Raw genomic sequence first — 26,221 nt, forward strand, 5'->3', positions numbered from 1 at the left:
CCAGCTCACGAAGAAGAAGCGGGCGAGGAGACGGAAACGGAGCGCTGCTAGCGTTTTAATTAGCATGTTAGCAGAGGCGCTGGGACTCGGAGTGTCGTCGTAATGGCGGAATTGAACCGGCAGCTGCAGGAGTATTTGTCGCAGTCCAGAGGCAAGACAGCCGCCCCGTCGTTGCAGTCCGGCGGCAGCACCGCAGTGGAGCTCGGCGAGCCGGAGCCGGTTCCCGGAAGTTGGTTCGGACGCTGGTCCAGCCCGTGGTCCGGCGGCGGCAATGCCTCGGCGGCTCCAAGCTCCGGCGGGAGTTGGCCGTGGTCAGCCGAGCCGGACCCGTGCATGCCGGGCGTGAGTCGCCGTCAGCGGCTGGCCATCTCCGGGATGTTTGCCGCCCTGTCAGCGCTGTGCTTCGGCCTTTCGGCTCTGTATGCGCCGCTGCTGCTCATTTACGCCCGCAAGTTTGCACTGTTGTGGTCGCTGGGCTCGGCCTTCGCCATCGCGGCCGCAGCGGTTCTGCGGGGACCCAGCCGGCTAGCCGCTGGCCTGCCCGGCTCGCCTGGGGCCGTCGTGTACCTGTGCGCCCTCGGAGGGACGTTGTACGCCGCGCTGAGCCTGCACAGCACTGTGTTGACGGCGTTCGGGGCTGCCGCGCAGGTTGCCGCGCTCGTCGGATACGTGGTGTCGCTGCTCCCTGGAGGCAGCGCCGGGATCCGCTTCGTGGGCGGCGTTGCCGCGTCCGCCCTCAAAAGGACAGTGACCGGGAAAAGCATGGCCATCTGAGCCGGGGCCGTCGGTCCGAGAACCGATGACGTCATCATCGGTCATGTGCCTTTTGCAGAGCCAAAGCGACTTTGGACAAAGCGGACCCTCACTTTTGGCTTCTTACCGGTGGGCCTGAACGCTGACTTGGCTGTTATGGGACCAGAAAGACTCGCTGAAATAAATGCAATTCAACACCTACAAATTAAACTTGACATTATGAGACAACTGCTTTTGCCATAAATCAAGCACCACTATAGTTTTACTTTAAGTGTGGTACTTTTTTATTTTATTTAACAAGTGTTTATACTTAATAAATGTGCTTTTCAGGACCTAAATCACAGCCTGCCTATATTTGGATGAAATTTTCAGCAGAATAATTCCCATTATAATTGCCATGGGGAAAAAAAACAACTGTACAGTGTTTCCGAATCATTTGGTAGTAGTAGTGGTGTGTGTGTGTGTGTGTGTGTGTGTGGTGGGGGGGTCATCGTCCATGCTTCCTGCTGGTCCACAATCCTTCGCACGTCTTGATCCAAAAACAGAACAGATATTTGAGCAGGATTCAAAGCTTCCACGTGGGTATTTATTGCCCAGTCAGTGAAAAGACAAAACATAGAAATTCCATACAAAAAAATGAGGAAAGATTAGCAGCCGAGGAAGCTGTTTAGCGCCCACGGCCCCTCGGCGCGCCTCGCAAGGGGGGGCCCCCTCTCCTGGGTCCAGGCCCCCAGCCACCCCGTGCGCCACGCCCGTAGCCGTCGTCCCGCTGAAGAGATCGACCTGTGGGGTGGTGTGTGTGGTGGATGAGAAGCATACGTGCTATGTTATTCTTTCAAACCCTGCCACACGTGCTTTCAATACAAGCCATTGTCAAGCACCAAATTGTGTCAAGCATTTTTAAATATTTCAAATGTCACACAAACAAAACTGACCTGCATCTGAACCCGGCGTGTCTCGTTCTCGGGGGTCGACCGTTCCCGGGCCATCCTGCCAGGGTCGTTTCCGCGGCGGCAGCGAGGCCATGTCCATGCCTTGCAGAGACAGCGACCGCTCACGGCCCGCCGAGGACGCGCTGTCGTGTAGAGAGAGTCCGTCGCGGTAGCCGTCGGGACCTCAACACATCCCAGGGCACACGGTCAACACTAGCCGGGACCCAGAAACCAAATAGTAAATCAAGTATGAAAGTACCTCCTCGTGGGGGGCCCCCGCCTCTAGGCCTGGCCCTGACCCCGGCGTCCCAGCCCATCCCGTCTTCGAGGGCGTCAAAGCCTTCCTCCTGGCCCGCGTAGTCCTCAGGGTAGCCTCGACCTCCGGGCCGTCCCGGGCCTCCTCTGAACCTGAACCGTTGACAGTTTTGGCACTCGGGTTGCCCAAGAGAAAATGAGTCTGGCTTACCTGTCGTCTCGCCGCCCTCGAAACTCTCCCAAGTCTCGGGGGGCACGGTCTTCGGGACCCCAGTTGGCCGCGGCGCCGCCTGTTCGGAGACCCGCCCCGACCCGGTGTCCTGCCGTCCCCGGAAAAGCGGATCCGGGTCTCCAGGCCTCCTCCCCTCGGCTGTGGAAGTCATGGCCCCCGTCAAAATCCTGTGGTTTGTGCTGTCCGTCTCCCCAGAAGTGCTCGTGCCCCCCGCCGCCTTGGCGGTCAGGGGGTCCCATGTGGTGGTTGGGGGCCGGCCCCCGGGCGTCTGAGGGAGGGTGAGACAGACGCAACAAGGATACTAAAGAAGCTGTGTGGGACATGGTCCTTTTACAGTTTTTGACAGAGCAAAACGTGCTGCTTCCGTGTAATCAATTCCACTATGATCACAAGAAAAACATTTTTGACAGCCAAGACTGCGGCCCACCTTTGTTGCTGGGGCCCTGCTGGCCCCTCCCGTGCATGGGGGGCCCTGAAGTCTGGGCCTGCAAGCACCAAAGAGCACAAGTCAGGAGAACCATGGGCCCACGCGTGATGACGCCACACTTACCTGGTGCTGCATGTAAGGCGGTGCCTGCATGTTCCCCGGGTGAGGCCCGTGCATCCCGAAGTTATGTGTCCTGGATGGGGGTCCCATCATGCCCCCCTGAGGTCCCATCATGTTTCCTTGAGGCGGTGGCATCATGCCCCCCTGAGGGAGAGCCCCCTGTAAATCCCGTGCCCCCATTCCTCTGGCGGGAGGTCCCATCATGCCCCCGTGAGAGCCAGGCACTCCTCTGGCTGCGGGGCCCAAGTTGTGCGGTCCCTGAGCGCCCATGTTCCTGGAAGAGGCGGTGTGTCTCTGCATGTCTGGCGGGCCCATCATGGCCTGCCCGTGCCCGGACGACGTGCCCATCTGAGCGGAGGGCATGAATGAAGGCCCCATGTGGGGGGGCCCCATGTGGTTGGACTGGGGAGGAGCAAAGTTCTGCTGCACTGCGGGACCAGAGTAGGGGGGCCCGGTGCCCTGCTGGGAGCCGTCCGAGCTCATCTGGTTCATGCGGTCCATCTTCATCTGCTGCTAAAAGAGAGCAGCTGATCAGCTGGCGACACGGCACGGGTGGCCCGCGTCACGCGTGGCCCGCGTCACTCACCTCCAGGAGCTTGGGGTTGGTGTACTGCAACGCCGCCATTTCCTGCTCCAGCTCCACCTGACTTCTCTTCTTGCCGTCTCCTTTGGGCTCCGCCTTGCGCTCTTTGGGGCCCTCTCCAGACGGGGGCATGGAAGGAACTTTATTTTCCGCCCAGGCCTGCGGAGAAGATGGTGGGTCGGGTTTCCCGGAGTCGGAAGATGGCGACAATAGGGTTGTGTGATTGACAAGTACGAGCTGACCTGCTGGAACTGTGCTGGGATGGGTTTGGCGTAGGGGACCTTCTTCTGCGGGACCCTCTTGTTGTCCCTGCCCATCACCTCATCCATGCCCCAATCCAGTCCCGGGATGGACATCTCTTCTGGCCCCGCCTCTTTATCTGGACACAATTGCAGCATCTTAGCTTTTGTTTGCTCTTTTCTCCTTTGTTTTCTTGAACAGGTCACAAACTCTTGACGCAGTCCGTCGGCAAAGACTACTCACGCGTCTGTTCCTGCTCCATGGCGATCTTCAGCTGCTCGGGAATTCCCATTCCGGGGATGGCAGCCATGCTGTTTGGCTCCATGTCATCTGTCACCATACACGCGGATTACTGTGGCAGCTCCTAAACACTTGGGCTCAAATATTTTCATATTTGGGCTATTTGCAGCGGATCTCCGCTGCGTTTAATTTGTCATTACTTCATTTTCCTAACCGGTGTTTAAAATAGGGGAAAAGCCTAGTCACGGCAGCGGGCACGGCACGAATCGAGATTCTCCCTTACTCGTGTGAGCTGACAAGCTATGGGTGCGTTGAGTATACGTGTCGTGTCACGTGACTGACCGTAGTCCACGCCGTCCTCCGACATGCCAGGTAGAAGATTGAGGTTGTAGCGGTCCCTCATTTTGTCGCCGGGACGATTCCTGGTCCAGAATTTACTAACAAACACAGAGCACACTGTGACTTTGGGCTCGCGACTCAGAGTGCAAGAGCGCTATTAGGTTTGAGACATAAAATCGAAAACTACCGGCAGTTACCAACCAGTCTGATCTGTGCAAAGTCAAAATTTTTTTTTTTTTTGTTCTCCACATGCAAGTGTGCGGCAGTAGACGCTACCTGGTGTGGTCGTTGGATCCCGAACAGAGGATGTGACCGAGCGGGTGCCAGGCCAAACTCCAAATCATTCCCTCATGCGCCATCTCCATGCCACCCACTTCCTTCTCCACCCTGATGCCGACAAGCGCAACGTAAATGACACGCTCCGACTTGGACTGGATGATCGTGCATTCCTACCCAGCATTCCAGAAGAGCAAAGAGCCGTCCGAGCCGCCGCTAGCAAATAGCCCCTCGTGGATGGGATGCCAAGCCACCGCTGGGAAAAGAGCAAAAGCACTCCAGTTAGTCGCGCCAAGAGAACCATCTCTTCAAAGATGGCCACCAATGGTCAAACGGTGAAAGATGGCTCGCTTCGATTGCGATCAACTTTGCGACGGGGCGATTTGGACGGCGGCTCACCCGTGGCTTCCTTCTTGTGACCCCGGAACACCTGCAGCTCATCCTTCAGGTTGCGGATGTCAAAGAGCTTGCAGAGGTGGTCGCGTGACGCCGTCAGCAGCCAGTTGCCGTTACTGTTCCACTTCACCTCCATCACCGTGTTCTTGTGGGCGTGGCTGAGGAGGTCAAGGATGAGCATGCTCAATGGCTCCAAATTGCTCGCCGACCACAAATAGCGTTTCTTTATTCATTGACGCGTGACAGCCACCAATCAAAGGGTTTCATTTTTTTGTCTTTGTCATTACTTCAAACACAAAAATAGATGAGGCAATAGAGGGATGGATAGCTGTGTGCATACAGCACTTGGTGTGATTCGCTAAATCATGATAGCAACCCGAGTCCAAACTAAAAGTCCCGTCTAACAACAGAAATAAATAGAAATGTGCATGAAATAAAAACAAAAAAACAAACCACAACAATAGAACAAAAAAAAAAAAACATTGTGATGATCATGTGCCCCTCCCATAGTAAAATGAAGAAGGGAGAGGGAACATCACCCCCCTCTTCCCCATCTTTGTGAAGATGAAGGGAAAGAACTTGGACTCACAGGGTTGCCAGACTCTGTCCGGTCTTTGGGTCCCAGAACTTGATTGGCTGCTGACTGTCTTTGCTGCCGGACACCACCAGACCTTTGGTGGGGTGCCAGTCCACGCACTTCACATCGGCACCGTGACCTGCACACGCACACACATACACAAAAACCATTCAACGCAAGCTTACAAGCAGCTCCCACCCGGGTGGTATGGTCAAAAAACAAAAAATTATTTGGAAAATAATCATAAATAAAAGGAGAGAAAGACCAAAAGCAAGGGACGTGGTGATGGGGGTTGTACTACCTCGAAGGATGCGCTCTTCGTGGCAGCGCTGGAAGTCCCAAATCCGAACGGTGCCATCGTCCGAGCAGGTGGCGAATTTGCTGTCCGTGGGTGAGAAACTAGAGAGGACACAGGAAGCGACACGTCAAACACACTTCAGGGCCGCCGCCAAGCTCGATGACTCCGGTCTGGGGGGGACCCTTATTTCCAAGAGTGGCAGAGTAATTGGGATTGTGACCTTGAGCAAGACACCACCCACCCCCGATTGGCCCCCCTCAGCCTAAGCTCAGGTCAAATCTTCGACCTGCATTCAGGTACAGTACGAGTTAACGAGTAAAATCAGGTCCGAGTGCGTGTCGAGCTTTAGGTTTGGCTACACGTACAGGTCTGGGCTCAAAGGATTTGGGCGGGTATCTCGATTTAGACCGGGGTTTTTGGTCCGGGCCGGACTTGGTCTAGGTTTAGAAGTGAGTGATCACAGTCCCGCATCCTCCCGGCGTTTGCTAGATGGCGCTGACACACAGGAAGCGTGATCAACTTTATTGATGGCCGACAAAGTGCCACTTTGGCCTTTATTGACGCCACTTTATTAGCAGACACAACAAGACACACGAGAAGGCGGAGGAGGGAAAAGTGGCGATCGGATGTAAACCTGGCTTCTCTCACGGCCTCCTTGTGTGCCTGGAACATCTTGACGTTGTTCATGTTGGACTGCCAGTACTTGACGTAGCCGCCGTGGTCTGCCGTCAGCATCCACATGTCGTTGTGCGACCAGGTCATGGCGCGCACCGGGCTGTCGTGAGCCTGAGGTAGGTCACAAAAGGCCGCATCAGACTTTGGACCTTATTCACAGGTTCAGATCCCCTCCCCCTCCACCAATATTATTGATGTTCTTTTTACTGAGGCCATTTTTTCACATGTTGTGTAGGAATCACGCGGCGAAGATTAAGCTGACTTCCATCTTTGCATGGAAAGCACATCAGCGCATTTGTAGTTTTTCTTCTGGCAGGGTTCCCGCCAGCCTCCTTAAAGTTTTTTCGTGCCATTCAACTAGTTGCAAGTTCATGTTTCACCGGAAGAGTTATGAAAACACAAAGGTCGAAATGTTCTCCAGTCCAGCTTTACAGCAGCGTCTTTTACATTGCCCCCTGGTGGCCAAAGCGCGGACAAATTGTTAGATTATTTTTCATCCCATTGAATGTTGTCACGAGCATATGCTTTTATGCAGTATCATAATAGAGACTAACCCAAAAACATTTTAAAATCTTATTTCAATTTGTGGAGATGAATTGTGGTTTCCCCATCGGACGAGCGGCACCACGCGTGTTCACCTGGAGAATGGTCTCAAAGTTGAACGTCAGCCCGTTCCACAGCGTGAATTCACCACTGGACGCTCCTGTCACCAGCCGACGCCCCTCCGGAGTCCACTGCGGGCGGGCGGGCGTGTGAGCAACAACAACAAAATAAATGCAGGCGAGCTTTCCCCACCGAGCACAGAGCCCGGCAGGCACGACCAACTCACCCGGATGACAAAGACGGGGCATTTGACTTTGTTGGTGGACGTGCGCACAAACTTGGTGGTGACGGCGTTCATGGGATTGTTCAGCATTCCGATAGGAGGGACCAACTGTGGGACACAAACGCACACGTCAGGTCACGCCGCTTGACTCGCTTGCCACAAATCATGCAAGCTTGTCCCTCAAAACGTTGCACACATGACCTTGTTGAGGGCAAAAGTGTCCAAAACGTCTCAAGAGTAACCGTTGTCGGTCATCCTCCGTGACACTTTGGTGGCGCTAGCGCAACACCTTTTCTCAATGGCAGCCAGATTTCTTGGGAAGGATTTTAACGCTCGCCGCTTGCTTTCTAGAAAATTGCATTCTGGTGGCAGCAAAGCGGACGACGAGGATAAAAGTATAAGATATATATATATATAAGATAAAAGAGGACGAGGGAAGCAGACGAGGACGAGGAAGGCAGACTCACGTCATTGTAGCATCCGGCATCGGGTTGGATTGCTCGCAGGTCGCGATGGTCTCGTTGCCACTGACGATTCTGCGGGCAAGAAGGCAGCAGCTGAGCGATGGAGAGCCGAGTGATAAAGAAAGCTATCTCTGGGAAGTTTTCAAGATTAGAGATAAAACGGCCCATTTTTCACCATTGAGGAGTTTTTGTTCAAAGAATCCAAATTTTTGTTTATATCCCTTTACTATTCCAGAAGAGGGTATTGCTTCAGAAACACAATTGAATTCCTACCTGTAGGTATCTGATGACAGAGGGGTTGTAGTCGATGGTTTTGCGGTTGACGGCCTTGCGCATGCGCTTGCCGTCAAAGGTGAGCTGCTGCATGGCCTGCTGCTGAGCAAAGTCGGGCCGCTTGTAGAAGACCTGCCGCGGCGCCTGGTGCTGGAAGCGCGGCATGTGGAAGAAGCGCTGCGGAGAACTCACGTCCGTCGCCATGTCTGCGTTCTGGGCGGACCTGCGTCAAAAGGGAACGTGACCGCGTGTCCGAAAAAGCCACATGCCGCGAGTCTGCCCCACCGGGGGATCGTTTTGTGTGCCAACACCGTGAGTTTGATTCCCGCAAATGAAAAAAAAAAACACCTCTTTCAACGTATTACAGAAGACTGACGGGCACAAGCTATTCCGTGGCTCTAAGAGCAAGTGTCAAAACATTGAACTGTGACCTCTACGAGCTTTTTGCAGAACATTTTGAACCAAACACGGGACGAGCAAGTACCAATAGCAGATATCGCATCGGGACGACTTCTGTGTATCGCTCACTCGTGAAGACCGCCAATAGCGGTTGCCGACACAATTACAAAAATAAATGGTCAGACATAAATTTAGTCCTCCTCGCCAGGAGTCGGTGTTGCGCTTCATCACATACATCAGAAGGAAAGTAAACCTCCGCATGTGTATTTTTTTAAAACATGAATGCATTATCCATGTGACAATGAATGAATACACAATATTTTGGACAGTCTCGCATTTGCAGTCATTGGGATTGAAGTGAATAATTCCTCATCCCCAGAGGCCAGTTTTACCCTCTGCAGGCGCTCGAATTGACGGTCACATCTATCCCGTCCATTGGCAAACGTTGTCCAGGCATCCCGGCTTGATGACGCCATAGACCGGAAGACATTTAAGCTGGATTAGTTTCAAACCTTCAACGGAGGGTTTGGGCAATTTCAAGTTTGAAATGAGCTCTAATTAAGCCATCGTTTATCTAAATGATTGTAGATGGTCGATAAGTTGCGCTTGAACATACACACATACTCGAGAGTGTGTAAACGAGAAGAGGGGCTTCATCGGTAACGCTTAAATTCAACACGTTTAAGCTAAAATCACTGTTGATCCAGAGGCAACAAACTGTTCGTGAGCCTCAATGTTAGCATTGCGCCTCGCCAGCTAGCTAGCTAGCGCGGTTAGCGTGAGCGGCTCACTAGCGAAAACAAGCGTAGTGCGAGGAAAGCGATGGCGGGCATCCAATAAAGTGGAGGTTTTGTTGTCCATGTACGTTAACGGCTGTTTCGGGTCGATGCCATTACAGCGAGTGCGTGTTTTCTCGGGCTGGTTTTGTCTCGTTTGCTAGCCGCCAGGCTAACAGCAGCGGTTCCGTGGGATTCGGAGGCCCCCGAGGCTTCTCACCACTCACCCGAAGTCTCCGCGGCAAGCAAAGCTCGCAGCCTAGCGAGCGGACACTAGCTGCGGGCTCCTCCCGCTGTGCTTCTCTCGCAACTCGGCACAGCAAATCTTGATCAAATGCGTCCACTTGAGTCCACTTGGTGCCGCTTTAGCCGGCAGCTAACATAAGCTGCTGCGGCGCAAACATGGAACGTGACGTCATCGCGGCATGCGTAGACCCCGCCCCCAGCCCAGCGTGCCGGCTCCATCGCGTCCTTAGGATCCGTGACGTCACCGCAACGTCGCAAACCGAAACAGTTGGACGCAAAACTGACTGAAATCTGTCTTTAATTGTCAATTTAAATAGGCTTGCCACAAAACTGTAACTTGTTTGCTTTATGAAAGAAAGAACTTGAAAACGATGAGTACTGCGCACAACAAAAAAAATTTCCGTTGCGGTTGATAATATGATTCATTCATTAGTTTTATTCTATTAAAATAGCCCTCATTTTTTAATATTGTATGCATATTTTTAAATTTTTTAAACATGATATGATTAAAAACATTGCACACTTATATTTGTGATGGTTGGATAATGTTTGAAAAATGTTTTTATTTAGGTTCAATTATCGTTTTGGTTCATTTTAACAACAAACGTTTTATTTATATCCGCAGCTAACATAAGTATAAGTTAAATGTACTAAAGAGAACCTTATTTAATGTTGAATAGACGTCTAGATGTTCAAATAGAACGGCATAGCTCAAGCTACCTAGCTAATCAGAAGTGCCAAACATTTCCATAAGATGAGATCACTGAATATGATCACTGAACATGAGTGACAAAATGTTCCAAACGTAGTGACTGCCCGGTATTGCAAATCAATGCATGTCACAATGTCCTATTGCTATTGAGCATGACATGTCGTTTGGAGATGAGAAATAAAACGAAGGGGGGGGGGGGACTTTTTCCAGCTATTTCGTCATAAAGCCAAGGTGACGTATAAAGAGTGTTGTCATAGTCATGGCGGCCAATGGGCGAGCGCCTCTTTGATGGGGCGGGAGTTGGAGGCCAAACGTCGGACGTCGGCGGTGGCTACGGACGGACGGGCGGGCGACCAACATCAGTTGCGCTTTCCCAGCGCTTCGATTAGGCCCCTAGTCAATGTCGCTTCGATCACTTGCGCAAAACATAGCTTAGTTTATTTTAGCTTATCTTAGCTTAACCTCTCAACCTTTTGAACTTTAAGGTGAGTTAATTGTCGTCAAACACCCTCAACGTCACTTCTTTATAATTGGTCGCGGCCATTAACTACAAAGAGCTCTTTTTAACGTCTTTCGTAGGATGGAACACAGCAAAGCTTGATCATCTTGTGATAATTGTCACGCTTTTACTGCGATCGTTTTAGAATGTGCTTTGTTTTTCGTGTGACAGTAACGAATACTACTTTATTGTGTGTGTGTGTGTGTGTGTGTGTGTGCGGATACATGTATGTAAATATGTATACACATAAACACACGCATATATATATGTATATATGTATGTGTATATGTATATATGTGTGTATATATGTAAATATATATATATATATATATATGTATGTGTATATGTATATATGTGTGTATATATATAAATATATATATACATACATATAACACAAAAATAAACACACACACACACACTGAATGTATTTTGTTTTTTTTAACCACTACTATGACACAATCGCCACCTTGGTGCCATGCTTTGAGCCAACTTGTGGCAAACAGCGGACTGTTGCTTGTTCACGTCGAAGGACACCTGGCCCAAGCGTGTCGATGATGTCGTTCTTGTTTACACCGACATGCATGTGTTTTGATGTGGTTGGCAGGCAGGCAAACCTGCTTGGAGCGTCGCCAGCAGCCTCACGATGAGCGGCCGAAGCCACAGATCCAGGTTAGACCTCATTCGCACGATGCACACCCACCGGTACTTCCCAACCTTTGTTCAAACCACGCGAGCTCACATTGACAGTAGAAATGTGACATGGCATGGCACCAAATCTAAAAGTACCTCGAACCAATGGTAGTGTCGTCTCGGCGGGCTCCCGAGTAACGTCGGTGGAAAATTTGGCTTTTACGTTGCTGCGAGTGTCACATGAACGGCAACAGAAAGTTTAGCCATCTTGTTCAGCCTGCCTGTGATCCAAATGGGTGAACAAAGACGCAAATATTCAGCAAGTCGTGCGGCACACACGGCCCGCCACCTTTGTCAGTGAGCGTCACGTGTCTTGCCTTGCATTGCCTTGCCGTGTCTTGTCTTGTGTTGTCTTGCCTTGCCGTGTCTTGTCTTATGTTGTTTTGCCTTGCCGTGTCTTGTCTCGTCTCGTGTGCCAGCACCAAGCGATGCTGCTGCTGCTTGCCGGCCAAAGATGAGCGCGGACGATTTGCCAGATTGACTCCACTCAAGTCGGAATGGGTGAAAGAGGAGGCAAGTCCGCTCGCTCGTCTCCTTCAATGAGCAGAACTGGCAAGTGTGACTTGTGTTGTGCCAACGCGGAAGAGCTGCCGCTTAACCAAAATGGGACAAATGCTGACGGTGCGACCAAGAGGAAAAAATCGAAATTGGGCGAATTGGAGGAAGGTGACTCAATCTAATTGTTTTGAATGTGGAAGGAATTGGTTGAGTAATGAGGAAGCCTCATTGGACAACGCCATTCGGGAATGAGGCGATTTCGGCCACATCAGAATAGCTCTGCAGAGGCTAGCTCGAAAAAAGTCTGCGTGGCCCTGCAAAAAAAAAAAAAAAAGGCCATTCTTTGGGATACGGAACAGCTCAACTTTACTTGTAAGGTTGGCAGTTATGCGCTGGTTGACATGAGCTTCCATGTGATTGGTCGCGTGTGATTTTTACTTGTGCAACCACCCCTCACGTTAATGTTTTTTCATTTTGGGATCTCCCAGAAACCTGGCACTTGAGCAGGACTTTCACAGAGGCAAATTGTCAAAATCCTTGAAAATTTCGTGGATAGAAAAAACACTTGTTGGACACCCAAAATGCTGCGGTTACCAGGGGCCGCGCTGACCGACTCTTTGTACCCAGCGCACATCCCGAAGGAGCTCTTGGGCGTTGGCTCAGCGACGGAGGCTCGCCTCTGCGGGAGGGCGATACTAACTAAGACTTGGCCTTGGATAGGGCGAGGCCTCGGTGGCTGAGTGGGCGCAGGAGAAGTGTGTGGAGCCGGTGAAAGGCCCGTGGACGCTGGAGGAGGATGAGCGGGTAAGTGAGCGAGCTCCCGACCCGGGGCCCGCCGCATGACCCTGACGTGTGGCAGGTGGTGGAGTTGGTGCACAAGTTTGGCAAGAAGCACTGGTCGCTGATCGCCAAGCATATGCGCAGTCGCAACGGCAAGCAGTGCCGCGAGCGCTGGCTCAACCACCTCAACCCCAAAGTCATCAAGAGCAGCTGGACGCCTGAGGAGGACCGCATCATCTGCCAGGCGCAGCGCCTGCTAGGCAACCGCTGGGCACACATTTCAAAGCTACTGCCTGGCAGGTAGGTGCCCCGCCCGCACGGCCCCACCCCGCCTTCTGTCGTCTTTAACGTGCGTATCTCCTCAGGCCTGACAACGCCATCAAAAACCGCTGGAACTCCACCCTGAAGAGGAAGATGCAGAACGAGACCCCTCACAAGATCCTCCACCGGCACCCAGACTCGGGCGTACACCGCACCACCTCCTCCAGCTCGTCCTCATCCAGCTCGTCCTCGTCGGCCGCCTCCTCGTCCTCGTCTTCCGCCGGACAGGCGGCTTTCAAGGGCGACCCGGCTGGCGAGGTGCCCACCACGCACACGCCACATACAGCACGGAACCACACGTGGCCAGCAGAAAGCTGGCGCTGGCTTTAAAAGGTCTCTTAGTTTGGCCAGTGGCCGACGTATACTGCGGCACGTATAGCTGTCTGTAAGAACGCACAACGATCGCTGCCCAACGTAGAGCCCAAACATGGGACGTGTCCATCATTAAGCTTGCGTGCTAGTGGCTAGCCTGCGGCGCCAACCTCTCTGTCATGTCACATGTACACTGTAGGAACACTTGATGAATAGTGAGATTCTCAACATGCTGACCGACTGGAGCCCCGACCACAGTGGCGAGCACAAGGACCGAGCTGCCGTCTTCTCTTGCTCGGAGGTAAGCGCTCGTGGATGATGACCTCCGGGTGACCCTCTCGGAATTGGAGGTCCGGCCTGGCCCAGCCCCTGATGGGCTGTGTTTGCCTTTCAGGACCATGTCATGAACAGCGAAATCCTCAACATGCTGAGCGAATGGAGCCCCTCCCACAGCAACGAGCACAATGCCGTCATGTCTCCCTCTGGGGTGAACTGCCGTCCGTCCTCGCCGCCTGTCTGGCCGGCCGTCGGCCCACGAAGTGTGACTTGATTTGTGTTCAGCTGTTGAGTCCAGGTGATGGCACGGAGGCTTCCTTCGAGGAGGAAAGCCTGGCGAGCGGCGAACATCAGGGGGGGTCGCCCTGGGCCTCGCACGGCCGCGCGGCGGACAGCGGCGAGTTACTGTGCTTCCCGCTGGTGGGTCAGGAAGTGTGGTGGTGCCTGCAACCCACCGACGACGCCGACGTGGGCGAAACGCTGAGGATCAAAAGCGAACCGTTTGAGGTGAGTGTTACACGCACCTGTCAAACTCAAAAAATGGGCCAACCTCACCGATGGCCACCAAACGGGTCGGGCTGCTGCAATCAGCAAGCTTCTGAAACGAGCGTGGACTCAAGCGCTCTTTTGCACGACCAGTAAATTTGCCCATTCTCTCACGTTTTGAATCTTTATTGTTGCTCCTGCAACTCCTGCTGAAGGTCAAACACTTACAGATGTCTCCATGACAACTTTTGCCCGCTTTGCTTTGCACAGTGTCATGTCAATGTCAGGCCATCGGGGGGCGCTGGGCCCAAACTTTGTGAGCACATGGAGAAAGTGGATTTTGAAATGGAATGATGATTCTGTTTTCAGAAATGTGGGTGGAGCCTGTGAATCAATATGAAGCTTCCTATCACATCCACTTCTTGTGCCCTTTTACAACTTTTGCTCATCAGTTTTTGGAGATGTGCAGAAGTAAGACTGCATGGATGGAGATCTACATCTGTATGGATATGCAGTAGCAGCGAGTGAGAGCACTTTTATTTGGAAACGTGTGTTATTTGATTGATTTCTTGGGCAGGAACAGCACTCGAATGCACTTGAGCAGTTTTACTTGGAAACGTGCCATGTTCATTGCATCTGTTATTTGATTGATTTCTTGGGCAGGAACAGCACTTGAATGCGCTTGAATTTTGTACTTGGCTATTAACATAAAATCCAACAATTGCTTGGATTTCAGCACCTCTGTCTTATTTCACTTCAGAGCCCAATTGCGATTTGACGAATCGTCAAACCTTTGTATCATATATTTCTGAATAAAAAAACAAATCCCCAAATCAGTGCTAATGTCATCACTCGCGTTCACCTGGCCGCTTTGCACCTTCACGTTTGGTACGTGACAGAAGGAAGCCGCGTCAGTAGAGTTTCATGGAGGCCTCGAACAGACGCGTCAAGTCGTCCTCGCTGTGCTCACGGGGACTAAGTTTGGTCACGCGCTCCTAAAAACACATGCAAAGGTTTGTCGCCAAGAGCAGACAGGAGAGGGCGGAGTCAATCTCAAACGAGCGCGCCACCTGCGGGATGGTTCCTCGGACCAGTGCAGGCACGTCGTCTTGCTGGTACCCGACGGCGGCGAGACCGTCCTCCACCTTCAGCTCAAACAGGAAGTGACGTAAGGCATCGGCCAGCACGGCGCCCGCGTCCGCTCGCTTGGCACGGCTGATGTCTGCGCCTTGAGGTGAGGCCACACGCATGTCACCAATTCCGGCCAACGCCACATTGGGAGCACCCGATTTTTACGTAGGATTTTTACCAAGGATTTCAGCAGCCTCCAGGTGGCGCTCCGGACACGCTGGAGCCGTGAAGCTGAAAACCGCCGGTGCGGTCAGGACCACCGAAAGGCCGTGAGGCTGGCACACACACGCACGGAGTTGGACGTCCGAGTGCAATTGGGGCATGTTAATTGGAGGGTGACACTCACCACCAGGGGGTGCTTCACATTGTAGCCGTCAGCTTTGTGCGTCTTGACGTTTCCAGCAATGGGATAGGACATACCGTGACTGGAATGGGACAGGACATTGGGCCACTGCGCCACACCAAGGCGCTCGCAACAAACGCTCACCAAAGATGGACACCGGCGTTTCCGAAGCCGATGCCGGCAAACACACTGGCCAGGTGCATGCTGGAGCGAGCTTCCGCATCCTCTGGGTCGTTGACCGCCCTGCCGAACATGACCGCAGTTGAAGGGTGCCATGCCATTTGAGATGCCCATGCCACATCATCTTGTCTTACCGTTTCATGTACTTGGCGACCTGTCGCAGGGCGTGCCGAGCCCACACATCGCTGATGGGATTGCTGCCTTGGTAGGCGGGCCTGCTGAGGGGATTGGGGGGGCAGGGGGCCCGCTGGTGGTACGGCAGGGCGGTATAAGACTCCAGGGCATGGCTGCGACAAAGGACAGCATGGTCAGAGCATCTGTTCGGCGGCGGCAGGCGAGAGAGCAACCGCTCACCAGAGGACGTCGAAGCCACTGTTGGCAGCGACCCTGCTGGGCATGCTCAGGGTGTGGCGGGGGTCCACCACGCCCAAGGTGGGGCGCAGGGTCCGGCTGGCGATGCCTCAACGCACAAATGACGGAAGGGACTTTTCCACTTTGCTTTCAAGCATTTAGACTTGGGTGCAGCAACTGGCGCCCCTTACCTGTTTTGGCCTTCAGAGGCTCGTAGTCAAAGATGGCCACCCCCGTTGTCTCACTGCCGGTGCCAGCGGTCGTCGGGACTGGGGGTTTCGAAATTAACAGCGGCCATCATTACCATGCCCACACGGCAATAGTTCAGCATCCCCATGGCAACGGCAAAATAGTTGACCATTGCCGCTTACCTGCAATGAGCGGTTTCAAGGCACCAGTGACCGGCTTTCCTTTGCCGATGGGAGCGTTGACAAAGTCCAGAAAGTCGGCGTCAGGGTGACACGAGTACAGATTGGCCGCCTTGCAGGTGTCAATCACGGAGCCGCCACCCACCGCTACAAACGCATCAAAGGCGCCCTTCTTGGCGAACGCGATGGCGTCTTTGAAACTGCAGATCAACAGCGGCTAGGTGAGCAATCGGAGAGCAGGATACCTGGGGCAGGGTGGGGCTCGTCTCACCTGCCGTCGGTGGGCTCCACGCGAACGTCCTCGTACATTTGGTACGGCACGCCGCTCTCGGCCAGCGACTCCAGCACTGCTTTGACGGGCGGGAGGCAGGACAAGTTTGCGTCGGTCATCACGCACACGTTCCGGGCACCCAAGTTCTGCAGGTCCTGCAACGTGAAAAGCAAGCGCCACTTTCGCCAATGTAGCGGACCGATCATTAGAGGATCATTCGGCGGCGCTTACCATGCCGATCTCCCTGGTGACCCCCTCCCCGTATCGGATGTTGGAAGCGGCCATCTTCAAGGAAAACGCGTCGCCGTGACGATGAGTGACTGAAGTGTGCTTTTGAAGGCACCGCATGTTACCTCAAAAGCGTAGTCCGTCTCACGCCGGCCACTTGGCACCACTGCCAACAAAGACGTCAGGGATCAGCAAAGGCGATCCTTCGCAAGTACTCTCATGTAGTTCATACCGTCCACTTTATTTTTATTACTTACCTTTATGGAAAGTGTTGGAGTGAGCAGGACACCTGCACCTGTATGCACATACACATACACAACATGATCACATGCATGTTGCCATACATACATAACACATAACAAAATAAACCCCCTCACAATATTTATGAACACGCCTTGTAAACAAGCACTGCAGTCAAGCTACAAGTAAGCAACTGCTAGCGATGGCATTTAACACATTATTGTGTTGTTCCCCAACAATTAAACAACACCTTTGATGCAATTCATCTGATACTACTCAAAATACAACCACAAGAAGTGAAAACATAGAGCGCACAGCTCCAAAATCAGCAGAAAGACTGGCGCTAATGTTATGAAAACAAGTGCATCATAGACACGTGGCGTGGGGGCGTGGTACTAGCTGAGCGGGGCGTGGCATCTCGAGTGACAGCTGAACTTTGGAAGGCTTGCAAGTTGGAACCACTCGCCAGAGACAGCCCTTTCAGGGAACGAAGGAACTAAAACAAATAAAAACATGATGCCTGTATAGTCATGGAAGCCTTAGAATTGATGCCTGTGACAAATCTATATTTAAATGCCCATATCTGACAGTACAATCTAAGGGCGATCGATTCAGCCAAACGTTTGCGTCGCATGCTCCTCGCTAGCATTCGTTCGTAAGAGTTGTTTTGTAATTACGTGGCGCGCTCGAGCTGCATCAGCAGACGAACAACTCGATCCCGTGCCACCGCCATCTCTCCTTCAGACCCTGCACAGTCCACAGTGCGCACAAATATCCGCTGACGTCATCACCATCCTTCTTTCAAAATAAACGTCCGTCGTGTACTTTTACTATACTTTTACTTTTACACACCAAAAATAAATTTATTTTGGAGGGGTGGTTCAGGGGTCAAAATAATGGGTTTAACTTTCCGCGGCACATCTTTACGCCGACTCAAATATTCACCTGTGGCTGAAGTGAGGCACACGTCTTTATTCCATGACTGTATTCCAACAACTGTGGCTAGATAGTCATCAAAGCAACAAAGACGGCAAAGGACAACATATCACCCCTATGGAGGTCAAATATATCAAATATAAGGTGGGACACTGACGTTGACATTTTGTCGCTTCAACAAGGCGGCCAGCAGGGGGCAGCGGGAGACAACACCATAGAAGAAGACAAAGTAGACGTGTTGGGGGTGACGCCAAGCCATTAGCACAATTAGCTTGAAGGCTAACAGTTAGTATGACGCCTAGACTCTGAACAGTAAGTAGCTTCTTGCTTCTTCCCCACGCGCTAACAAGAACCGGGTTTAAAATTGGAGTTGAGAGCAGAGAGCTGCCGTTTTCCGGTTAACTTTGCTTCACTTCCGGCCGGTCCGCCGGGTGACGCGATTAGCGGTTAGCATGTAGCTATGAGCATCTTGCGTGATCATGACGTCAGTGGGCATCCGAGGAAGCTGACAAAAAAGGCCCGCAAGCTGGCTGACGAGAGTTCGAATAGCAGCCAGTCGCGGCAAATGCTTGCTGAAGTCTGTTGTTCCCAGTCCAAACTCTGCTCACTGTTCTTTTAGGGCTGGGGGACCTGACTGGGACTTCTTTTGAGGGTGGGGGACAGCAAAAAACCATCAATCATGACACCCAGAAGCATCGTGGAGGTGTTAGCGTTTAGGGCGGTAAATAAATAAATGAAGAAACAATGACAAATCAGGAAGTGGCTCAACAATTTATGGGCAAATAAAAAGAACATTCTGGAAAATGCAAATAAGCAGTTGATGGGCTCAAATAGGCAGGGGACTGCGTTGCACTTGAAGCTAAAAAATTCAGAGAAAAGTTATGAAGCAATGACATTTGCAAATGGGAGGGGGGGCAGCCAAGATGGGCAATGGAGCAAGAATGTCTCATAATGCTAAGTAGGGTCGGAAAATCAAACATGCGCCCCCTACCCTTCAGGTGCCGTGGAATCGGCTGCTGGGCGGCGATGGCTTTGATCGAGGGCGTGGGCGATGAGGTGACGCTCCTGCTGGTTGCACTGACGGCGGCGGCCGTGCTGCTGCTGGCCTGGGCCTCCACCCGCACCTCAGAGCCACCGCACCCGCTCCATCCCGCCTCTCCTCGGGCCGCCTCTCCTCCAGACCAGGCCCCCGCCTCCACCACGGAAGCACCGGCGCCTGATGGTGACTTCCAGAGGAACATGGTACTCAGACTCAAGTTCCTTAATGACACGGAGAGAACGGCGCACGTCAAGCCCCAGGACACCATCGGTTACATCAAAAGGTAACTTGCTTGCTCGCTAGCCAACTCCATTTGGCATCTGCCTCAATTTATGTCTTTCATGGATATTGCTTGTGGCCACCACCAAGTTTTTAATTCAAAATAGCTGTGCATTATAAAGTGGAACTTCAAAAGGAACCTTAAGTGCAAGGTCAAGAAATAGAGTTTTCCTGAAGAGTCCCATGCAGCTTTTTTGTCTTTCTTGGGCTGCAAGTGCAACAGTCTCAAGTCACTCTCACGTCGCACCCTTTGCCTTTTTCATCGGCAGGACCTACTTTGCGGGCCAGGAGGGACATGTACGTCTCATCTACCAAGGTCAGCTGCTGCAGGACGACGGTGCCACGCTGGAGACGCTCCACCTGGCGCACAACTGCGTGCTGCACTGTCATGTCTCCTCACAGCGCACGGCAGCGGTGCCGGTTCCGCCCGAGGGGGCAGTAGGGACGGGTATTGCGCGGGTCCGGGCAACGCTGAACGGCGGCGGCCTGATGGTGCCGCTGCTTGGGCTGGCGCTGGCCGTGCTGTGGTATTGCCAGATCCAGTACCGCCACCTGTTCACGGCGCCGGCGTCCGCCTTGCTGCTGGGCCTCACCGTCTTCCTCAGCCTGCTGGCCTTCGGCGCGTACCGCCACTAGACACTGGCGCTCCTTCCGGACCGCGTCCTCATCTTCTTTGTGCCTCTTCCGTGTCAGTTTCCGCCACCAGATGGCCGCCCGTCTGGATGTTGACGAAAGAAATTCTATTAAATCATGTATTTACACTCTATGCTGTGATGTGTTTCTTAAAATTTGGGGCTTGTTTTGGGCTTTTTCTTTTTTTTTTTTTTTTAGATCTGCCGCCGCTGATGACGGTGAGGTGCATTGTGGGTAATATGTAGGTGGCAGTCCTTTGAAGAGTAATGCCACTACAGTCATGTGACTTTAAAAACAGCAGCGGCGATCATGTGACCTGCTCTTTAATTCATCTCACAGCGTCGCTCTGAAACACATCACAACATGGATGGATACATCAAGTGCTTCGTTGACAACAAGCATTCCAGCAAATACACACGACCACGCACAAGAACACAATTGGGGAGGCTCCGCGCTTAGCGCCGCAACTAGCGTACTCAACTGTGGCGACCCCAAAAGGTGCTGCTGCAACATCTCCTGAAAGCTTTGCCACTTTTTTTTCAGCGTGCACATGAAGAGTGGACCAAGTTTGCCAATGGACTGACTTGGTTTCCCCATTTTTGATGGGGGTGGCATTTGAAGCGGGCTGTGTCGACCGTTGCACCTTTTCCCCCTCCTGGGAATGAAGAGTGACGGATTCCCAAGAACACGGCGATGTCGCCATCACACCTGCAGCAGCGTGACGATTTCGGGTACTTCCACGTTGACCGTCTCCAGGAGCATGATGGTGTCCGTCAGGGGGAAGTTGCGCCCCGCAGACTTGTCGCCTTCTTCTTCATCGTCATCGTCGTTGCGCCGGGACATGCTGAACAAACACGATTGATTCGAGACTCATTTGCTATGATTGACCTTCCGAGCCAGGGTGGCCTTGCACTTTACCTGTGACGGACCAGCTTGAGGAGGTGCTGCGTGTACAAGCTGATCCAGTTGTTGATGAAGAGGCGAAGGCTGTCTTTAAAAGGTTGGAGGTCGACCTGCAGCCAGCCGTGGACCAAGTCGTAGTCCTCCAGCTCGTTCACCTCCGAGAGCTGCTTCTGAAGGTTGTTGATCTGTGGGTGCCCCCCCCCCCAAAAAAAAAATGTCAGTGAGGATGCGCCCTGCGTCTCCAAAAGGAAGAACGCCACCTCTCAAAAAATGCAACAGTCATCTTGCGTTCACCTCTCGTTGGAAGTCGGCCAGCGTGGGCGGGACCTTTTCCACCTCCTCTTCGCCCTCCTTCAGCCTCCTGCCGTACGTGAGGAAATCTTGCATGACACTGCGTTTGTGACTCAGCCACAGTGGCGAGAAGCGGTCCAGTCTGGCCCTCATGAGTTCTGCCTCCTGGTTGACCTCCTGCAAGTGCTGCATCACTTCCTTTTCCAGCTCGGCTAGCTCGGCGTTGTCCTGCAGCGCCTCCTGCGGCCGCACAAAGAGTTCATGTGGCGATGCGCCAATCGGCGGCGGCGGCGGCAGCTCACCTGATAGTTGCCTCGGTGAGCGCCGGCGAGCCGGGGTGGCAGAGCGGCGGCCGCGAGGACATCAGAGATGAAGGACTTGAGGACCTCGGTCAGGTCAGAGGTCAGGGACGGATCGAAGACGCTTCCTGTTGGCTGCAGCTGCAGCGACACCTGCAGCAAGGCGCCCCCGGAACTCTGCACGCACACACACAGTCAGCACACTGCAGATGCTCTGTGGCCCGGTTGCAGCCATTTGGACAGCTGGAGAAGTTGCGCAAATGAAAACCAGCCAAGGTGGGCAAAGCTCGCCAAAATATACGATCTCATCAGGTCCTTGCACTCCTTGCACTCACCGCGGGCGATGTGTTCTGTGACAGGAAGTTGAGCGAGCATAGCAGCATCTGCAGGACACCGTCCTGCACCACCTGGTCCGCGTGCTCCAGGTAGGCCAACCACTCGGGCGATGATTCGTCCTTCACGCCGTACCGGACCGAGCTCTCCTGAGGACACCTCGTCATTGGGATTTCCGTAACAACAACGGCAGCGCGGTCCAGCGGTCACCAACAGTTAACATCCCACATAGGGGTTTGACTCCGCCCTTTTGCCACATCCAACATGACATCAATGGCCTGACCTTACCTTAATCAGACGAATGACCTCCGAGCCATCCTCCCGCACACGCGCGTAGCTCTGTTCCGTAGCTTCGCCCCTCTCCAGGAAGTCTCCGGAGCGACTGAGCAGGGGAAGTGTCGCCCAGCTCTGGGGATGGGGCGAACGTCACGAGCTAGCACAAAGTCATTCGCGGGCAAGAGGACGCTGGTGTTGACCAACCTCCATGATGGTCAACAAGGCGGCCATGTTGGCTCGCGCTTCGTTCACGGAGGCAAAGAAGACCGCCAAGCTCTGCCTCTTCTGCTCCATCAATTCGTGGACACCTGAACACACACATGCAGTCCTTGAATATGTATTTTCCAAACACATGTTACATGACCTCATCCTCACCTTTACTGATCCAGGTGCTACGCTGTAGCTCCAACAGACTCCGCCTCTGCTCCTCCAGCCCATCCCGGATCAGAGGAAGCTCCACAGGCAGAGCCTTCGCCACCACCTGGAGGGCCGGCCCGGCAGTCACTAAAAGCTTTGACCAGCGATCCAGCGTGCACGTACCTGGTTGTAGGAGGACACGATGTTGGTAAGACTCAGATAACTTTTGGCGATGTCTCGTCTGCTCTGCAAAATTTCAGCAGTCTCGGGACGGAGCTCCAGATCCTTCTCCCAACGAGCCTCTTTGATGTCCCTCAGCAGCCCCTCCAGCTGGACACAGACACAGCCGTGGAAGAAAAAGGGGCAAGCAAGTGCTCAATCAGGGCATCCCCTAACCAGACCCATGCTGGGCAAAGAGCAAGTTGCCTTTTTCCACACGCATGAAGTGGGCCACAATTGTGCTCCTGACAAGCCGAGCTCTGGTGACAAATAACCTTTTGTCCGCAGGGGATTCCCAAAACGCCGAGCTGCTCCTGCTGCTGCTCCTCCTGGATCAGCGGAAGCTTGATGACGGCAGCGGCGTCTTGGTCCAGCTGGCGGCTCCACTCCTGACGTACGGAGCTTCGGATGTCCAGCAGCAGGTCAGCGATCTTCTGGAACTTGTGACGCACCGTCTCGCATGACCCCACACACCTGTGCACATCAAAAATCACTTTTGATGATTTTTCAATGACGACTGCACATTGAACTGAGTTTTTTTTTTTTTTGTAAATAGTGTTCATCTTGATCTTCGGAACAGTGTATGAAGACTTTTGCTGCGCGTGTGCGCTTGTGCGTTGCCCTTACAGATGTTGGACTGCCTGGAAGTTGTGCAGAACATTGTTGGCCCTGAGCATGAGTTGCTTGGTCCATCTGAGGGTGACGGCCGGCGACGTGGTGAATTTGGACGAGACCTCTTTCTTGGCCTTAAGCTTAACCAGCGCCTGCACCCTGTCCAGTTCCCGCAGGACCATGTCCACCAGCTTGGAGAGCTGAGGGCGCAGCTGGTCCCGGATGGCGGGGCGCTGCAGCAGCGGCCCAAATATGGTGACCACCTTGACGGCGGCGGAAGGCAGCGGGCATTCATCAAGCGCCCCTCGCAAAATGGACACCAAGCGAGCCTCCAGGTGGGACACGTGCTCCTGGAAGGAAGCGGCCTGCTGCGCAAAGCTCTGAGGGTGGCAGAAGGGGCGGGAGTCAGCGCGGCGGGTCAACCCCCCTCAGACCGCAGAAACGCCGCTCACCCCATCGGCGGGCTCGGTGGCGTCACTCTTGCAGTCGGCCAGGACTTGCAGCTGGCGCAGGAAGTCTCGGCACACGCCTTGCACGGCACCTGTCCATATCCGCCCGCGACTGCCGGCCACCACCACCTGCTCCAGCTGGATCTGAAGGCGCACGCGGAACACTTCCTGTTTGGAGAGACGCACAGGAAGGTCAACGTGGAGTAGCAATACAAGTGCTCAAGTGCACGCTTGCCTGGATGCTTTGCAGGCGAATCAGGAAGTCATCCAAACGAGAGAAGACCAGATGAGATGGAAACTCCCAGCGGTGCAAACCTCTGTCCTGCATACAAAGTTGCCATGGTAAGCCACAACATGAGATACTTTGCCTCACTGTGTTCCCTAATGCAACAAATGAGGGGCAAGTCAATGCAAAGTTGTGTTGGCCCCGAGCAAACAGGAGGGAGGGAGGGAGGAACGCATTCCAGTCAAACGACATGATGACAGCGGCAGGTTCTGGCACCTCCTGTTCCAGCAACATCCTGTGGTGGATGTATTTGTCCTTGAGAGTTTGCAAGGTCAAGGTCACCACTCGGACATCATCCAGAACTTGCGCAGGATCCAAAAGCAGGCCGCGCATCACTTCCTGTCCGTGCAGGAAGTCTCTGCTCTGCAACACGAGAACACAAGCATTTGCACATTTCGCTATTTTATTTTACAAGGTGAGCCATCGAGCTCAGCTTTTGTTCTTGATGCGTTTTATCTTGTTTTGATAAAACACCTGGACTGGAAACATGTCACTTTTTTTTTTTCCTGCCCGCGCCATGCCTGATGGCGTGATATCAGCGTTTCAGATCAAGACGGCGGCGGCGTACTTTCTCGATGAAGAAGTTGCAAATCTCCTCCAGGAGGACGACAATCCAGCAGGGCTTGCAGTGAAAGTGCGACCTGATCCACACCTGATGGACCTTCTCCATCACGACGGCCATGTTGTCCCTCAGCTGTTGCAAAAGCAACCCATCATGTTCATAGTGATCACGGGCGTCAGGTCATGTCTTACCTGCGGATAATCCAGCTGCTCCAGCTCCTCCAGCTGATGCTGCAGAGGCGCAAGGTTGTCATTGGCGTCCTGGGCCTCGGCCAGTCCTGAGGGCTGACAGGTTAGCTCAAGCCCGGCCCGGCCCGGGTTGCCGGCTCCTTTTTACCTTTTTGGACGTCGGCATGAATCTCTTTCAGGGTGGCGCTGTAGGCCCCCTGGGCAGACTGAAGCAAGGACGCCACCTGCTGGGCGCTGTCACTTGACATCTGTGGCGTCACAGAGAGAGCGCGCGGTAGACGCGAGTCAACCCAGAAATAAGCTAAAACCAAGAAATCCGAATCAAACTATCTGTTACGATGACGCCGGCCACCTTTTACAGTCGACCTGACGTCAGCGTTCGTTGAGCATGTGCTGACCTGCTGCAGGATGAGCTGTAGGTTCCGGAGTCTGTTGCTCCAGAAGTTGAACTCCTCCGATGGTGGCGGTTTGAGTCCATCCAGGAGCGCCTGGGCCGGGTTCCGTTGCAGTAACTCCGAAACCAGTCCAGCCCACTCAATGATGACCGACTCGCAGGCGTGCAGCAGTTTCACGTCGCACGTCTCCCTGTCTCGAGAAGAGAGCGTGTGACCGGCGCCATCAGCAGCAACGTGACAAGTGGCCGCCCTCGGACTCGCCATTGCGTCCTGACCTGTCCTCGTCGTCATGGAGACGTTTGGGAAGTGGCAGAAAAGTCCAGCCTTCCTTGCGAGCCTTCATGGCGAGAGCTTGGTTCTTGAGTCTCTCCATCAAGTTGAGGATCTCCTCGGCCGCCCCCGGAGGCCAGCCGTCCTCGTTGGCCGGGTTGCTAAGCAACGGGCAGATGATCTATGAGGACAAAGGGGGGGGGGGGGGGGGGGACAGCGCCAGTGCCAGTTAGCGCCGGTCATACGTATCGGCAGCGGCTAGCTTACCTCCTGAGTGAGTGCGGCGATGAAGGTGAATACGTCCTCGGAGTGGATCTCCTCCAGCAGCAGTATGTCGTCCATGTTATCGACGCTCACCGCGTCTTGCTGCGTTTTGCCCAAGCAGATGACCTTGCGGCCCTCCTCAGGAAAGTCCGAGCTCAGGCAGCCGCTGCCGTCGGCGTTGACCCACACGAAGAGGTTGATCATCTCCCTGCTGTTGAAGAAGGTGTTCAAGTGGGTCTGGTGCTTCTTAGCATTCAAAAAGTCCGGCCACTTCTCCTCGTCCAATTGCAGGCTTTGCACCAGCAGAAGCCTCAGGTACTCCACGCACTTGTCGCCGGGTTCCATTTCTCTCTTTGTCCCCTCCTGACCGGCCGGGACTTACCCACCTGCGTAGACGACAAGTCTGGCATCGCCTTATTCGACTGCTTTGTCACACAGAGCGCCATCATCAACTCACAGCTGTGATGTCATCATCTGCTGTCACCATCATCCGCTTTTTACGAAAGGGGGGAGGGGTGAACAAGAAGGCGATGACGTATTGTTGTTTTCGTGGTGTTTACAATCGTTGGTTCATTCCTACAAAGGCCTCAAAATTAAGGACATAAGCTGAGTCGGAA

At 53.4% G+C, this 26,221-nt stretch overlaps 6 protein-coding genes across 10 annotated transcripts; 3 read left to right on the forward strand and 3 right to left on the reverse strand.

The window, feature by feature from the left end:
- Positions 1-102: 102 nt before the first annotated feature.
- sft2d3 (SFT2 domain containing 3) lies at positions 103-1,091 on the forward strand. Its single transcript, XM_049748330.1, has one exon. The coding sequence runs from the start codon at positions 103-105 to the stop codon at positions 772-774; it is 672 nt and encodes a 223-aa protein (XP_049604287.1). The 3' UTR covers positions 775-1,091.
- Positions 1,092-1,317: 226 nt separating this feature from the next.
- wdr33 (WD repeat domain 33) lies at positions 1,318-9,517 on the reverse strand. Of its 3 annotated transcripts, none has more exons than XM_049748311.2 (22): positions 9,309-9,517; positions 8,698-8,767; positions 7,907-8,129; positions 7,637-7,705; positions 7,173-7,277; positions 6,982-7,077; positions 6,303-6,454; positions 5,672-5,769; positions 5,383-5,509; positions 4,797-4,951; positions 4,575-4,653; positions 4,398-4,508; positions 4,125-4,219; positions 3,786-3,872; positions 3,545-3,681; positions 3,306-3,461; positions 2,723-3,232; positions 2,600-2,657; positions 2,152-2,440; positions 1,945-2,093; positions 1,689-1,868; positions 1,318-1,536 (listed from the first exon to the last, which is right to left on the reverse strand). In XM_049748311.2, exons 2-22 carry the CDS (start codon positions 8,760-8,762, stop codon positions 1,421-1,423), a joined length of 3,057 nt encoding a protein of 1,018 aa, XP_049604268.1. In that variant the 5' UTR covers positions 8,763-8,767; positions 9,309-9,517; the 3' UTR covers positions 1,318-1,420. The 3 variants fall into 3 exon arrangements, with proteins under 3 accessions (XP_049604268.1, XP_049604269.1, XP_049604270.1); XM_049748312.2 differs by having other exon boundaries at positions 2,723-3,229; positions 9,309-9,516; XM_049748313.2 differs by lacking the exon at positions 8,698-8,767 and having other exon boundaries at positions 9,309-9,516.
- Positions 9,518-10,256: 739 nt separating this feature from the next.
- Positions 10,257-14,734, forward strand: LOC125985455 (transcriptional activator Myb-like). 2 transcript variants are annotated; one of them, XM_049748326.2, is made up of 10 exons: positions 10,257-10,524; positions 11,143-11,207; positions 11,648-11,741; positions 12,447-12,530; positions 12,586-12,806; positions 12,872-13,085; positions 13,339-13,440; positions 13,534-13,626; positions 13,701-13,922; positions 14,271-14,734. In XM_049748326.2, exons 2-10 carry the CDS (start codon positions 11,182-11,184, stop codon positions 14,289-14,291), a joined length of 1,077 nt encoding a protein of 358 aa, XP_049604283.1. In that variant the 5' UTR covers positions 10,257-10,524; positions 11,143-11,181; the 3' UTR covers positions 14,292-14,734. The 2 variants fall into 2 exon arrangements, with proteins under 2 accessions (XP_049604283.1, XP_068504793.1); XM_068648692.1 differs by lacking the exons at positions 10,257-10,524; positions 11,143-11,207; positions 11,648-11,741 and adding an exon at positions 11,756-11,894.
- On the reverse strand, positions 14,421-17,818 carry adhfe1 (alcohol dehydrogenase iron containing 1). Of its 2 annotated transcripts, XM_049748317.2 has the most exons (15): positions 17,691-17,779; positions 17,329-17,509; positions 17,031-17,068; positions 16,899-16,939; positions 16,777-16,830; positions 16,546-16,700; positions 16,278-16,474; positions 16,098-16,175; positions 15,910-16,015; positions 15,690-15,842; positions 15,520-15,618; positions 15,379-15,457; positions 15,211-15,307; positions 14,972-15,129; positions 14,421-14,896 (listed from the first exon to the last, which is right to left on the reverse strand). In XM_049748317.2, the coding sequence occupies exons 5-15, from the start codon at positions 16,828-16,830 to the stop codon at positions 14,813-14,815; spliced, it is 1,260 nt and encodes a 419-aa protein (XP_049604274.1). In that variant the 5' UTR covers positions 16,899-16,939; positions 17,031-17,068; positions 17,329-17,509; positions 17,691-17,779; the 3' UTR covers positions 14,421-14,812. The 2 variants fall into 2 exon arrangements, with proteins under 2 accessions (XP_049604274.1, XP_049604273.1); XM_049748316.2 differs by lacking the exon at positions 17,329-17,509 and having other exon boundaries at positions 17,691-17,818.
- A 295-nt stretch (positions 17,819-18,113) lies between these two features.
- On the reverse strand, positions 18,114-25,949 carry LOC125985446 (dynein axonemal heavy chain 17-like). Its single transcript, XM_049748309.1, has 21 exons — positions 25,608-25,949; positions 25,346-25,521; positions 25,074-25,260; positions 24,824-24,923; positions 24,679-24,764; positions 24,494-24,619; positions 24,142-24,288; positions 23,875-23,961; positions 23,643-23,807; positions 23,206-23,570; positions 22,854-23,052; positions 22,543-22,689; positions 22,378-22,483; positions 22,207-22,310; positions 22,015-22,134; positions 21,729-21,875; positions 21,397-21,570; positions 21,098-21,334; positions 20,819-20,988; positions 20,609-20,744; positions 18,114-19,985 (listed from the first exon to the last, which is right to left on the reverse strand). The coding sequence occupies exons 1-21, from the start codon at positions 25,947-25,949 to the stop codon at positions 19,932-19,934; spliced, it is 3,375 nt and encodes a 1,124-aa protein (XP_049604266.1). The 3' UTR covers positions 18,114-19,931.
- tmub1 (transmembrane and ubiquitin-like domain containing 1) lies at positions 18,976-20,033 on the forward strand. Its single transcript, XM_049748331.1, has 2 exons — positions 18,976-19,271; positions 19,537-20,033. The coding sequence occupies exons 1-2, from the start codon at positions 18,976-18,978 to the stop codon at positions 19,901-19,903; spliced, it is 663 nt and encodes a 220-aa protein (XP_049604288.1). The 3' UTR covers positions 19,904-20,033.
- Positions 25,950-26,221: the final 272 nt, after the last annotated feature.

This window comes from Syngnathus scovelli, chromosome 17 (genome assembly GCF_024217435.2).
Source record: "Syngnathus scovelli strain Florida chromosome 17, RoL_Ssco_1.2, whole genome shotgun sequence".
In the NCBI taxonomy this organism is placed as follows: Eukaryota; Metazoa; Chordata; class Actinopteri; order Syngnathiformes; family Syngnathidae; genus Syngnathus; species Syngnathus scovelli.